General features: G+C 46.1%; 2 protein-coding genes across 3 annotated transcripts in view; one reads left to right on the top strand and one right to left on the bottom strand.

Moving 5' to 3' along the window:
* Nucleotides 1-13,283, top strand: part of HTR6 (5-hydroxytryptamine receptor 6) — a 742,605-nt gene that overhangs the window by 382,042 nt on the left and 347,280 nt on the right. The window lies entirely within an intron of this gene.
* Nucleotides 1-13,283, bottom strand: part of EMC1 (ER membrane protein complex subunit 1) — a 34,349-nt gene that overhangs the window by 19,844 nt on the left and 1,222 nt on the right. For both annotated transcript variants that reach the window (XM_049772150.1, XM_049772151.1), the window contains exons 2-8: nt 8,567-8,691; nt 6,093-6,158; nt 5,772-5,865; nt 3,890-4,018; nt 1,618-1,744; nt 834-983; nt 197-364 (exon numbers count right to left, since the gene is read on the bottom strand). In XM_049772150.1, the coding sequence (XP_049628107.1) occupies nt 197-364; nt 834-983; nt 1,618-1,744; nt 3,890-4,018; nt 5,772-5,865; nt 6,093-6,158; nt 8,567-8,691 (859 nt within the window). The remainder of the gene's footprint in view (nt 1-196; nt 365-833; nt 984-1,617; nt 1,745-3,889; nt 4,019-5,771; nt 5,866-6,092; nt 6,159-8,566; nt 8,692-13,283) is intronic.

Here is a 13,283-nt window from a genome sequence, read left to right as displayed (position 1 = left end):
AATCATATGGGATGCCGGGATTCGAACCACCGTCCGTCCTGGATCAGCTACATGCAAGGCAAACACCCTACCACTGTGCTATCTCTCTGGCCTGGCATCTTCTATTCTGAGCACGTTCTGACATTCCAAAGCAAGGCTTCTGGCATCCAGTCTGGGCCTGACCCCAAGCCCAGGTGAACTCACTGCACACACTCACCTGTGGGAAATTCTTGAGCAGACTCAGGACCCCATCATGGTAATACAGCAGAGCATAGTGGCTGGGGGACAGCTGCAGAAAGAACTGAGCCCGAGAAGAATCCACTGGATTGGGCTGAGTGGGCAGCACCCGAGGCTGGAATCCACTTGCAAATTCTAAGTCGAGAGACTGAGAGGTAAGAAAGAAGGTTAGGGGGTCTGCTCAGAGTGTGCAGGGTTTAAAGTGTTTGCTTAGCATATAGAATGACCCTGGTTGATTCCCAATACTGAATATGATCCCCCAGCACTGCCAAGAGTAACCCCTGACCACAGAGTCAGAAGCAGTCCGTGAAGACTGCCAAGCATGATCCCAAAACCAAAATGATAGCTAGATACAAGGTTAAAGCCACAGCCAAGCAGACACTGCTCCATCCCAGGCTGGCACCCTCTGCCCCACTTTGCCTGCAAGGGAAACTAGGTCACAGCAAACAGCTACACAAGTTCCCATTCAAGCTCTGTAAAGAGGAGCATGACCCACTTCTCCTTATGCCTGTACAGGCCAGAGACCTGACCTCCTCTCAGCCACCAGAGCTCTGGATGTGACAGAACCCTGGATGAGGGGAAAGACAGCAGCCAGAGAAGCGGCACTGGCCTCTCACCTGCAGAGGGATCTCCTGCAGCTCCCACTCTGTCTCCAGGGCCAAGGTCTTCAGAGACCGTGAGCTGGGGTCAGGACACACGAGGACAGCCTCATCCACCACACCACAGGCACCAGTGAGACTCTGCAGCCAGGGCGTGGAGACCCTGACCTGTGCAGAAGACAACATCGAGCAATAAGGGCTTCACACTCCCCATCCAGGGCACCACCACCACCCACCCGGGGGCCAAAGGACATGACTCAAAGCCACTCCCAAAGAAGTCTTTCCTAATTATTCAGCCTCTCAAAGACCTTCAGAGCTGGATAAAGTCAGTTACTAGAAAAACACACTAGCTCATTAGTGAAATCTGACATCTGATTAAGCATTTCTTGTTGCATCTGCCACATGTGGGTTATTTTCCAGGCAACAACACATTTATGCAGTTTTCTTTAACACTCTAGGTGTAAAATAAAAGTTTTTTTTTTGTTTTTGTTTTTGGGTCACACCCGGCAGTGCTCAGGGGTTACTCCTGGCTCTATGCTCAGAAGTCGCCCCTGGCAGGCACAGGGGACTATATGGGATGCCGGGATTCGAATCACTGACCTTCTGCATGAAAGGCAAACGCCTTACCTCCATGCTATCTCTCCAGCCTCGTAAAATAAAAGTTTTAAGTAAATAATGGAGAAAGAAAAATAATGGCAGAAACGTGTCTGGCACCTGTGCCGGATCCCTACTGTAGAGATGGCTCTGTCCAGCCCCTATTCCGAGCTCACATCTCCTCTAGCCAGGCACCTGCTCATCATACCTGCTGAACAATCTCCCCATCTTCTACATTGAACTTGACGATGTTCACATGGCTGGAGGGAACCACACCGAAAGCCCACACCACTCCGGAGCCGTAGGAATACACCATCTGGTAATGGATGCTGTCACTGACAAAAGGGAGAAGGCAGATAATGAGAGCATCAGTTATAGCCAAGCCCAACCTTGGGGACTGCCAAAACTAGGCAGTCAGCATGAGCAAGATGTCACAAATTAGCAGTCACCAAATCAGTGTTTGGCTCACGGGTTTTTGTTTATTTATTTATTTATTTATTTACTTTTAAGGAATGTGTCTGGCTGTGCTCAGAAACCACTCATGGTAGTGTTACAGGAACCATATACAGATAGAGGGGCTTGAATTTGAGTGGCTATAGGAAAGGCAAGCACCCTACCTACTATACTATCTCTCCAATCCTGTTTTGTGTTTCCTTAATCTAAATTCATTGTTAATGTTTAGAACTGAGATCTTATATATTAAAAACTTGATTTCTAGAAACCTGAGAGGTAGTACAGAGATTAAGATTCTTGTTTACGGGGCCGGAGAGATAGCTTGGAGGTAGTGTGTTTGCCTTGCATGCAGAAGGTCGGTGGTTCGAATCCCAGCATCCCAAATGGTCCCCCAAGCCTGCAAGGAGTGATTTCTGAGCATAGAGCCAGGAGTAACCCCTGAGCACTGCCGGGTGTGACCCAAAAACCAAAAAAAAAAAAAAAGATTCTTTTTTACATACTGCTGAGCTCAATTCAATTTCCAGTACCACAAATTCCAGTACCAGGAATTCACAGGAGTGGTCACTGAGCATAGAGCCAGGAGTAAGCACTGAGCCCTGCTGAATGTGACCCCCAAACCAAAAAAGCAAATAAAAACAACAAAACACCCCCCATCTAGGAAAAACAGAAAATGTAGATTTCTAGTTTTTCATAAAAAGATAGAGGTAAGGGACTTCAGAGATGATATAGTGGGTAGGCCATTTGGATTCCTAGCAACCCATATAATCTCCTGAGCCTCTGAGTCAAGAGATCCCTAAGCACAAAGCCAGGAATAACTCCTGATTATTGCCAGATGTGGCCCCAAAACAAAACAAAACAAGACAAAACAAAAAGGTAGAAGTGAGCGTATGGTAGGTAGGGCACTTGTTATGCATGTGGTTAAACTTGGACTTGATCCCTGACACCCCATGAGCCCCACCATGAGTGATCTAGGCACAGAGCCAAGAGTAAGCTCTGAATACAGCCAGGTGTGGTCTCAAAACAAACAAACAAACAAACAAAAACCAAATACAGTAAAGGTGGCAACACTATACTTACCAATAGTCCTAAGGCTAGCAATTAGTAGTGCACCACTGCCCCCTTCAGGTAGGCCTCACACATTACAAGTCTGACAATCCCCATGGCAACTGGCTTGCTTTACACTAAGTCCCCATAAAATTTGGAGTTTCTGGACCAGACCAATAGTACAGCAGTTAGGGCCTTGCCTTGCACATAGCAAAGTTGAGTTCAACTCCCAGGATCTCATATGGTTGGTTTTCTGAGTACAGAACCAGGAGTAAGCCCTGAGCACCACCAGGTGAGGCCCAAACCCACCCCCAAACCCGTGAGCCTCACCACCCCACCCCCTGAGTTCTTCTCCATGCCCTAATTTTTGAAGATGTCCAGTGGTGATTTAAGTCAGTGGTTCTCACACTGGCGTCAGTCAAAAGCTGAAACCACTGTCAGTTAAATGACAAGCTTGTTTACAGATTTGCAGGGATACCTCTGTGGCTCACTGAACTAAGCAAGTGCTTTTTTTTTTTTTTTTTTGCTCCATTCTTCCCTCCTGCTCCTTCCCAGTTGCTTTTTGCCACCTGCATCTCTGGAAACTCTTTTTTTTTTTTTTTTTCCCTTTTTGGGCTACACCCAGTGACACTCAGGGGTTACTCCTGGCTATGTGCTCAGAAATTGCTCCTGGCTTCTGGGACCATATGGGATGCCGGGGGATCGAACCACAGTCTGCCCTAGGTTAGCATGGCAAATGTCCAACTGCTTGTACCACCGTTCCAGCCCATGGAAACTACCTTAAACCCAGTCAGCAACGCCCTGGGCTCTTCCTGGGTTGTACTTCGCCCGAACGAAAGGCTCAGTGTCACTTAGACCAGGCATTGTGAGCACAGAGGTGGGAGATAGCGCCCTACTTGAGTGGCTCTCATTCATACCCATTAGGTGGCAGGAGCTTTAAGTTCAGGCTGAGTCTAGTAAGCCTGGTGAGGAGACAGTCTTACCTTTCAGGGAGATGTTCTGCCCACTTGAGGTGTCCGCTGGAGAGGTGATGGAGGGCAAGGGTCGTCTTCTTCAGGACCACAACGTACCGCACCACGCCCTGCAGACCCACCAGCCCAAGAGCCTGAAAACTGAGCACAGGGACCCAGTGAATGCCCAGCACCTCCCAGCTCCACTAGGAACATGATCCGGAGGACAAGCTTCAGAACTCAGAGGGCAGGATACAGGCTCTGATGTCCTGCACCTGCCTAGTCTGGACCTACTGTCATTAGCTGATTCAGCCAGGAGCCCAAATAGCCAACTTCTCTGCAGTACAGGTTCCCATAACCCCCTGAACCTCTCAGTGTTTCCTCCTTCCCCTGATGTTTCACAGCCACCACGCCAGTGCTCCACATGCTACCAACAGACAAGGCTGGCACAACTCACTTCCTTGATTAATGCAAATTAGACCATCACTGAAACAACTTAAGAACAGAGGTAACTACTGTTCAAGCTGTTCTCTAAATATAATATTAAATTAAAAAAAAAGCCTTGGGCCGGGCGGTGGCGCTAAAGGTAAGGTGCCTGCCTTGCCTGCACTAGCCTTGGACGGACCGCGGTTCGATCCCCCGGTGTCCCATATGGTCCCCCAAGCCAGGAGCAACTTCTGAGCACATAGTCAGGAGTAACCCCTGAGCATTACCGGGTGTGGCCCAAAAACCAAAAACCAAAAAAAAAAAAAAAAAAAAAGCCTTCTTATATTGGGTTCTTATATCTGGAATATTGCTCTCGGTCACAGTAAGATTAGGATAAGCAATTAAGTGCAACATCAACACTTTGGGGCCAGAGAGATAGCACGATGGGAAGTGTGCATGTCTTTTAACACGATGGACCCAACTTTATTTTATTTTATTTTTTGGCTTTTGGGTCACACCCGGCAGCACTCAAGGGTTACTCCTGGCTCTATGCTCAGAAATCGCTCCTGGCAGGCTCAGAGGACCATATGGGATGCTAGGATTCAATCCACTGACCTTCTGCATGCAAGGTAAAAATGCCTTAACCTCCATGCTATCTCTCTAGCAGACCCAACTTTAAATCCTGGCACCCCATATGGTCCCCCAAGGACTGCAAGGAATGATTCCCAAGTGCAAACGAAGCATGGAGTAAGCCCTGAGCACTGCCAGATGTGGCCTCAAACCAAAATCAAAACACTGCACCAGTGCAGAGCTGGACATCTCCTGAGGTAGAAGATAACTAAATGCTGGCAATAAGACCGGAGAGATATCACAGCAAGTCTGCCTTGCATGCAGCCAACCCAGCACTATGTGTACTACCAAAACTGATCCCTGAGCATAGTCAGGAAGAGTCCCTGAGCACCAGTAGATATGGGCCAACACTCCTCACTTCCCATTAATTTAAAAACTGAAATAAATGGGGCCGGAGCGATGGCACAGCAGTACAGCGTTTGCCTTGCATGTGACTAACCCAGAACGGACCACAGTTTGATCCCCCGGCATCCCAAATGTTTCCCTGAGCCAGGAGCGATTTCTGAGTGCATAGCCAGAGTAACCCCTGAGCGTCACCGGTGTGCCCCAAAACTCAAAAAAAAAAAAAGACCTCAAATAAATGCTTAATAAGATAAACACATGTTCCCTAATGTAAGAATAGCAAAGATGGGCCCGGAGAGATAGCACCCCTGTGCCTGCCAGGAGCTATTTCTGAGCACACAGCCAGGAGTAACCCCTGAGCACCGCCGGGTGTGGCCCAAAAAACAAACAAAAAAAAAAGAATAGCAAAGACTGGGTGGCAATTGCACCTTGGCTCTCTAGCAGTTCCTAGAGTTGTTGTCAATGCAGACATGTTCCAGCAAAGAAAAGCAAAATGCAGTGTGTTCAGCCACTGTACCTTCCACTATCCAAGGTAATCTCCCAGTTCAGGCCCCCAATATTAGTCTCCCAGGAACGCATGATCCGGCCACCATTGGACACTGTGATGGCATCTGAAAGAAAAGCAACCAAGGTGAAGTACCTGCCAAACCATCACTCTCTGGCCTCCAGGATCCATCCCCCAAAGAATGGATGCAAAATGAAGATAGCTACAGACTTGTGCTTTCCGGGACGGAACAGCCCTTCCTCACCATCCATCCCCACATCAAATTATCAAAGGAAGGAACCAAGAGTAAGAAGAGGAAATCAATATCAAAGAGACCAATCAGTCCCTGCTCACCCTGTCCATGGAGCAGCATGGCGTCCACAGCCCCTTCTGCTGTGCCCTTGTCAACATGGCGCCACACTGAGGAACACAAAATTCAAGCATTACTGGGACCGCAGATAAACTCAAACTTGAGCTTTCCAACATACTGCTGTCTCCTAAATGGGTGCATGAAAACCGCCCAGGTCTTCCAGTGTACAATTTTTTTTTTTTTTTTGGTTTTTGGGCCACACCCGGCAGTGCTCAGGGGTTACTCTTGGCTGTCTGCTCAGAAATAGCTCCTGGCAGGCACGGGGGACCATATGGGACACCTTTGGTCCTGGATCGGCTGCTTGCAAGGCAAACACCGCTGTGCTATCTCTCCGGGCCCAGCAGTGTACAATTTTATTTTCAGGAAGCAATCGTCTATTATGGCTTTCCAGGATACAGGGTTGTGAGGAGCCCCTGCTGTCTCAACGTGAGGTGTCCCCACTACCTGTTCCTGAGGCCAGCCCATCAAACTTACAATACAAAACACAGAGTGCCATCTGTGATGGTATCTTTTGTTTTTGTTTGGGGTTCACATCCAGCAGTGCTCAGGACTTACTCCTGGCTCTGAGTTCAGGGATAACTCCTAGGGAGTTCAGGAGACCATGTGGGATGCTGGAATCAAACTCAGGCTGGTTGCACACACAGCAAGTGCCTATTCACTGTACCATTTAACAGTATTCTATTTAAGAATGAGAAAGGCCTTGTCTTACTCCTCAGGCCTATGTTCTCCTTTGGATCTGTATGTTACTTACTTGTCTCTGTATTGTTACTTGTTCTTTCAAGCCCCTGTTCTCTCTTGAACAAGTATTTTTCTTTAAACCCTCCCCTATGGTTTTTGGTTTTTTTTGTAGGGGGTCACACCTGGTGATTCCCCTGGTTCTGCTCTCACGAAATATTCCTGGCAGTGCTTGAGGGGTCATATGGAGTACCAGAAATCGAACCTAGGAGTTATTCCTGGCAATGCTTAGGGAACATATGGGATGCTGGAGATCAAATCTGAGTTGGTCACTAGCAAGGTGACCTTACCCTTATCTCTCCAACCACCCACTAAGTTTAAGTAAATTTCATTTAATAAAAAACTATTTTAGGGCCTAAGCACCGTATACTGTAGCCTAACAACAAAACAGACTAAAAAATTCACAAAGAATATGACCTCAAAAAAAAAAAAAAAAAAGGCATGAAAGCATGTATCAGAATCCATAGAAATGCAACTTCTCTGGGCTGGAGTAATAGCACAGCGGCTGACATGGGACTGCCCCAGGTTCAATTCCTGGTATACCACATGACTCCAAGCCTAGGCAGAAGTCACCTGGGGCGATTTCTGAGCACAGAGCCAGGGGTAATCTGAGCACGCACACACACACACAGACACACACACACACACACACACACCAAAAAAAAAAAAGAAAGGCAACTTTTGGTTTTCTTCTTTGTCTTCCTGTATTATACAAGGTGGAGCTAAAAGAAACGAAGCTCTGTGGACCAAACTCAGGGTTCCCTGGCAAAGCCTACATTCTACCATTGGAGACATCTCCCATTAATAAGAGATACCTCTTTCTTTCTTTGTCTTTTTTGGAAGAAGGCAAGGGAGCCGTGGTGTTCAGGATCTATTGCCGGCTCTGCAAGCAGGGGTCACTGCTGGAGGGGCTCTGAGGACCACATGTTGTGACAGGGATTGAATTCAGGACAGCTGTACAGGGCAAGTATCCTACCTGTTAAGCTATCTCACTAGTCCAAGAGATAAACTTCCTTATTCACTTTTCCCTAAACTTAGAAAGAAGCCAAGAAGACAGGCCATTCTATTTTGATGTTTGATTATGTTTTGGGCTGCTTTGCAGTGCCTACTCCTGGCAGAGTTCAGTAGGATTATATGGGGTATTAAGGATTAAGCTCAGTTCAGACACATGCAAAGCAAGTGTCTTCCATGCTATACTACCATATTTTCTGGCACATAATACGACTTTTGAAACAAACAAACAAAAAAAATCAACCGAAAATCAGTGGTCGTAGAGTATATCCCTAAAAACGTTTTGATATGCCGCTAAATGAAAATCATCTGGATATTGCCATGAAACGAATTCCAACTCGATCCTGCACCAATCACTGCAAGGCTGCTCGGACCACCTCTCGAACTCAGCCAATACAAGCAGACTTTTTATGCATGCAAATTATACAATGTTCTGTACCTGAATCTACAGTGTAAAAAGTCTGCTTAGATTGGCCAGAGTCAGAGAAGTCTAAAATTAGGGGGTCATCTTATATGCTGGAAAATACGGTATCTCTCCAATCTCTATTTGTGTTCTGGGTCCATTTTCAGTAAAGCTTGGGGAACCATGCAATTGTGGAGATGATATTCAGAATTCCCAGAGATAAGGCCTGCATTCTAACACTCTGAGCTATAACCCAGGCCCCAACTACAGGCCCTTCTATATCTCCTCTGGTCAGTATTCAGCACTCACAGATCTCCCCAGTCCGAGAATTCAATGCTGCAATAACATTCTTTTCTGTGGCCACAACCAATTTCTTAGATCCAGGGGAAAACTCCAAGGAGGCAAACTTGAGCTTTCCGACATACTGCTGTCTCCTAAGGAAAAGAGCACAGAGAAATACAGAAGTCAAGAACCACCAACAGGGGCCGGAGAGATAGCATGGAGGTAAGGCGTTTGCCTCTCATGCAAAAGGTCATCGGTTCGAATCCCGGCGTCCCATATGGTCCCCCGTGCTCGCCAGGAGCGACTTCTGAGCATGGAGCCAGGAGTAACTCCTGAGCACTGCCGGGTGAGACCCAAAAACCAAAAAAAAAAAAAAAAAAAAAAAGAACCACCAACAAAGAAAATGCTACAGGCAAAAAACTGATAATACACCAGGTTATCACCCCTAGAACCATCTTACAATATGTAAGAACAATCTGCTAAGAAAAAGCTCTACCAGGGACCAGAATGGTAGTGCAGTGGTAGGGCATTTGCCTTGCATGTGGCTGACCTAGGAGGGACCACAATTTGATCCCCTGGCATCCTATATGGTCCCCCAAGACAGGAGCGATTTCTGAGCACATAGCCAGGAATAACCCCTGAGTGTTACCGGGTGTGGCCCAAAATCCAAAAAAGCTCTACCAGAAGCAAGACTTTTTTTTTTTTTTGGTGGTGGTGGTGGTAAGTTTGGGGGACTACTGGGTTTCTGCATACAAAGTGTATATTCCAGTACACAGAGCTATTTCCCAAACCTTCAATCCACTTTTTTTTTTTTTTTTTTTTTTTTTTTTGGTTTTTTGGGCTACACCCATTTGATGCTCAGGGTTTACTCCTGGCTAAGCTCTCAGAAATTGCCCCTGGCTTGGGGGGACCATATGGGATACCAGGGGATTGAACCACGGTCCTTTCTTGGCTAGCGTTTGCAAGGCAGACACTTTACCTCTAGCACCACCTTGCCGGCCCCTCAATCCACTTTTGTGGGGCAGGAGAAAGTACAGCGGGTAAGGTGGCCACCTTGTACATGGCTGATTTGGCTTTAGTTCATGATACCCCATATGGTCCTCTGAGCCTACAGGAGAGATCCTTGAGCAAAAAACAAAAGCACAGTCGGGTATGACTCATAAGAAAAAAAAATTGGGGGACCAGAGAGATAGCATGGAGGTAGGGTGTTTGCCTTGCATGCAGAAGGACGGTGGTTCGAATCCCGGCATCCCATATGGTCCCCCGTGCCTGCCAGGGGTGATTTCTGAGCACAGAGCCAGGAGTAACCCCTGAGCGCTGCTGGGTGTAACCCAAAACCCCCCCTCCCCAAAAATTTTTTAAAGGAGAAACTAAGCTCAACAATATTGCATCAGAATTAGGCACTTGTCTTGCATACAGCTAACTATGGTATATCCCTGGCATCAAAGATAATTCCTGGAACACCACCAGGAGTGACCATTGATTTCTAAAGATTACTATTGTGGTTTGGGGGCCATACCCAGAAGTGCTCAGAGATCATTCCAGGTAGTACTTGGGTGACCATATGTGATGCAGGGGCTCAAAGTACCACCAGCAAAGAAGTAGCCTACCTACTGTTACCCCATCCCCCATTCTTCCTGTGTAACCTTACCTGCTAATAAGACCTGCCCATTTCTGCGAGATTATCTTAGGGGCAGGAAGAGGATTTGGAGAATAGATGGAGAGAGATTGAGCAAGGAAGGAGCAGCAGGAGGAGAGATGGCGAGATGTCAGGGCTGACGATGAACCCAGTGTAAAAGGTTTAAGCTTAGGAGTCACATGTGTTGGCTAGGGCCTGTACAAAGCTGATGTTTCCTTAAACCTGACTGTCTGCGGATCATTTCTTCAACGCTATCCTGAATCTGCAGACCCACCAACTGAAGGGGGTTGCAGACAGGTGGCCTGAGCCTGTAGAGAAAGGCCTCACTCTCCATCCATCTCACCATCATCCAGTCCATCCAGGGCTGTTATTCTACAACTTACTGTATCATCTCTTCAGCCCCAGATTACTTTAGAGGGAAATAAATCAGTGTCCACTTAGATAAACTAATTAGCATCAAAAATAGAACACAGGGGCCAGAGTTCCCATATTCAATCCCCAGAATCCCATCTGGTCCTGACCATGGTTCAGGGATCACTCCTGAACTCAAGGGACCAGTTGGCTAAAGGAAAAAAAAAAAAAGAACACAAAACTAAGACCCTATGACTCTAAATACTATACTCTCTCTTAAAATAGTGTTATCAGGATCAGAGAGATGGTATAGCAGCAGGGAAAGTGCTCACCTTGCATTTGGCAGACAGAAATTTGATTCCCAGCACTCAAGAGCAATGCCAGGAAGGATCTCTGAACATAGAACCAGGAGCATACCCTGAACACTCCTCACAATGGCTCAAAACCCCAAAATTTTCTATCATAGCCAAAGCAGACAGCTCAAGAAGCATGTCCTCAAAGCCAAGGATATAGCCTTCATCCAGCATTACCAGGGTGGTATTCATGGCCCCCAACGCTATGCAGTACGGCACTACAGCAAAGAACGCCAGAGCACCAAACCATCAGACCTTCACCACAAGGGTGAACATCTCCACAAACAGCCCTTGCATGCCTCAAACCCCCCCCCCCAAAGCTCTTAAGTAAATGAAAGAATGTATCTTATCTGAACCAAAAATGTGATGTCTGTTCATTTTAGAATGTTATGTACAGTGGCCCTAGAAGATTGCTCAAAGGGCTGGCACATTACCGTATTTGCCGGTGTATAAGACGACTCCCTAATTTTGCAGTTAAAACATAGGTTTAGGCCTATAAATGTATCAGACAGAACGTTCCTGTGCTGCAACTGTATGTACCACAGTGAGCCAATCACAACAAGCAAAGGTTCAAAGGTTATACTGTAATAGACTTCCTCTCTGACTCTGGCCAATCTGAGCAGGCTTTTTACAGTGTAGATTCGGGTCCAGAACATTGTCTAATTTGCATGCATAAAAAGCCTGCTTGGATTGGCTGAGTTAGAGAAGCGGACCGAGCAGCCTTGCAGTGATTGGTGCAGGATCAGGTTGGAAAATCCTTTTTGTGGCAATATTCAGACAATTTTCGTTTAGCGGCATATTGAAACATTTTTCGGGATATACTCGGTGTATAAGACGACCCCCGATTTTCGGTTGACTTTTTTTTGTTTGTTTGTTTCAAAAGTCGTCTTATAAGGGCCGGGCGGTGGCGCTGGAGGTAAGGTGCCTGCCTTGCCTGCACTAGCCTAGGACAGACCACGGTTCGATCCCCCGGCGTCCCATATGGTCCCCCAAGAAGCCAGGAGCAACTTCTGAGTGCATAGCCAGGAGTAACCCCTGAGCGTCACAGGGTGTGGCCCAAAAACAAAAACAAAAAAAAACAAAAACAAAAGTCGTCTTATACGCCGGAAAATACGGTAAACTGCATTCCAGGATTGATTCCTGGAATTGTTTCATTCACAGCACCACCAGGAGTACTCCCCCCAAAAACAAACAAACAAACAAAAATTGACAGATAGTACAACGAATAGGGTGCTTGCCTTGCACACTGACCCAGGTTCTATGTTCAGCACTACATATGGTTCTCTGAACCCTGCCAGGGTGATCCCAAAGCATAGAAACAAGAATAAACCCTAAGAACTGGGGATGTGACTCAAAAGTAAAAAATTTCAAATGTCTAAAATACTATTAACCATAAGCTTTTAAATATTTTGGTGTACTTCCTTGTGTTGATTTCCTATTTATTTCTGGACTTTGGGGCCATGCCTGGCAGTACTCAGGGCTTACTCCTGGCTCAGAGATTACTCTTGCAGAGCTTGGGGACCATATGGCTTGCCAGGTATTTAATAGGTCAGTTATATGTAAGGCAAATACACTACTTGCTTAACTATCTCTACAGCCCCATTTATTTTTAGTTTGTAATTAGATATACCTGGTAACCAATTAGTACCACCTATAATATAAAATAAACAGTAATTTATGTTAGCATTTGTCTATTTCATCAAAACAGCAATTTACAATAAACTGTTATATATTACGTTATACACTCATATATGACATGCTCAATAGTTTTGTCCCCTCACTAGAATGAGCTCCCTCCTACTTCTACATCCACAGCAATTGGAACTTAGACTGAACCAAATAAGACACTCAACAAACACGTGAAACAATTTATCTAACTCAGAAAATACTTCACAGTGATAGCACAGTGGGTAGGATAGTAAGTGGGTAGGGTGTTTGATCTCCCACACCCCATTAGGTCCCTGAGCCTTCTAGAACTGATTCCTGAACAGAGTCAGGAGTAATCCCTGAGTACCTACAAGAACAGCAACATTTAATGATGGCACTCAACAGAGCTGGGTCGTGCACTAAGTAATTTAAAGACATTATCTTGTGAATCCTTACATCAATTAGAGAAGGTTATACACAAAGTTACTAAGCCATTTTACAGCTAAAAGAAACTGAAGGTCATCACAACAGTGGAGTTCACAGCAGCATTATGTGGCAAAATTGAGATTCAAACAAAGCAAGCAATTTCCATAGCTAAATGTCAGTGGTTTAGAAAACAGAGGGAGAAGAAAAGAGGGAGCAGGGTAGAGGGAGATAATATGAGTAAAAGAGTAACACCAAATATATTATGCAGGGGACCAGAGAGAGCACAGCGGTGGAGCTTTTGCATGTCATGAGGCCCAGAACTAGGTTC

The sequence above is a fragment of the Suncus etruscus genome, chromosome 4 (assembly GCF_024139225.1).
Source record: "Suncus etruscus isolate mSunEtr1 chromosome 4, mSunEtr1.pri.cur, whole genome shotgun sequence".
NCBI lineage: Eukaryota > Metazoa > Chordata > Mammalia > Eulipotyphla > Soricidae > Suncus > Suncus etruscus.
The sequence above is the reverse complement of the archived record's forward strand: the minus strand, read 5'-3'. Positions and strand labels throughout refer to the sequence as shown.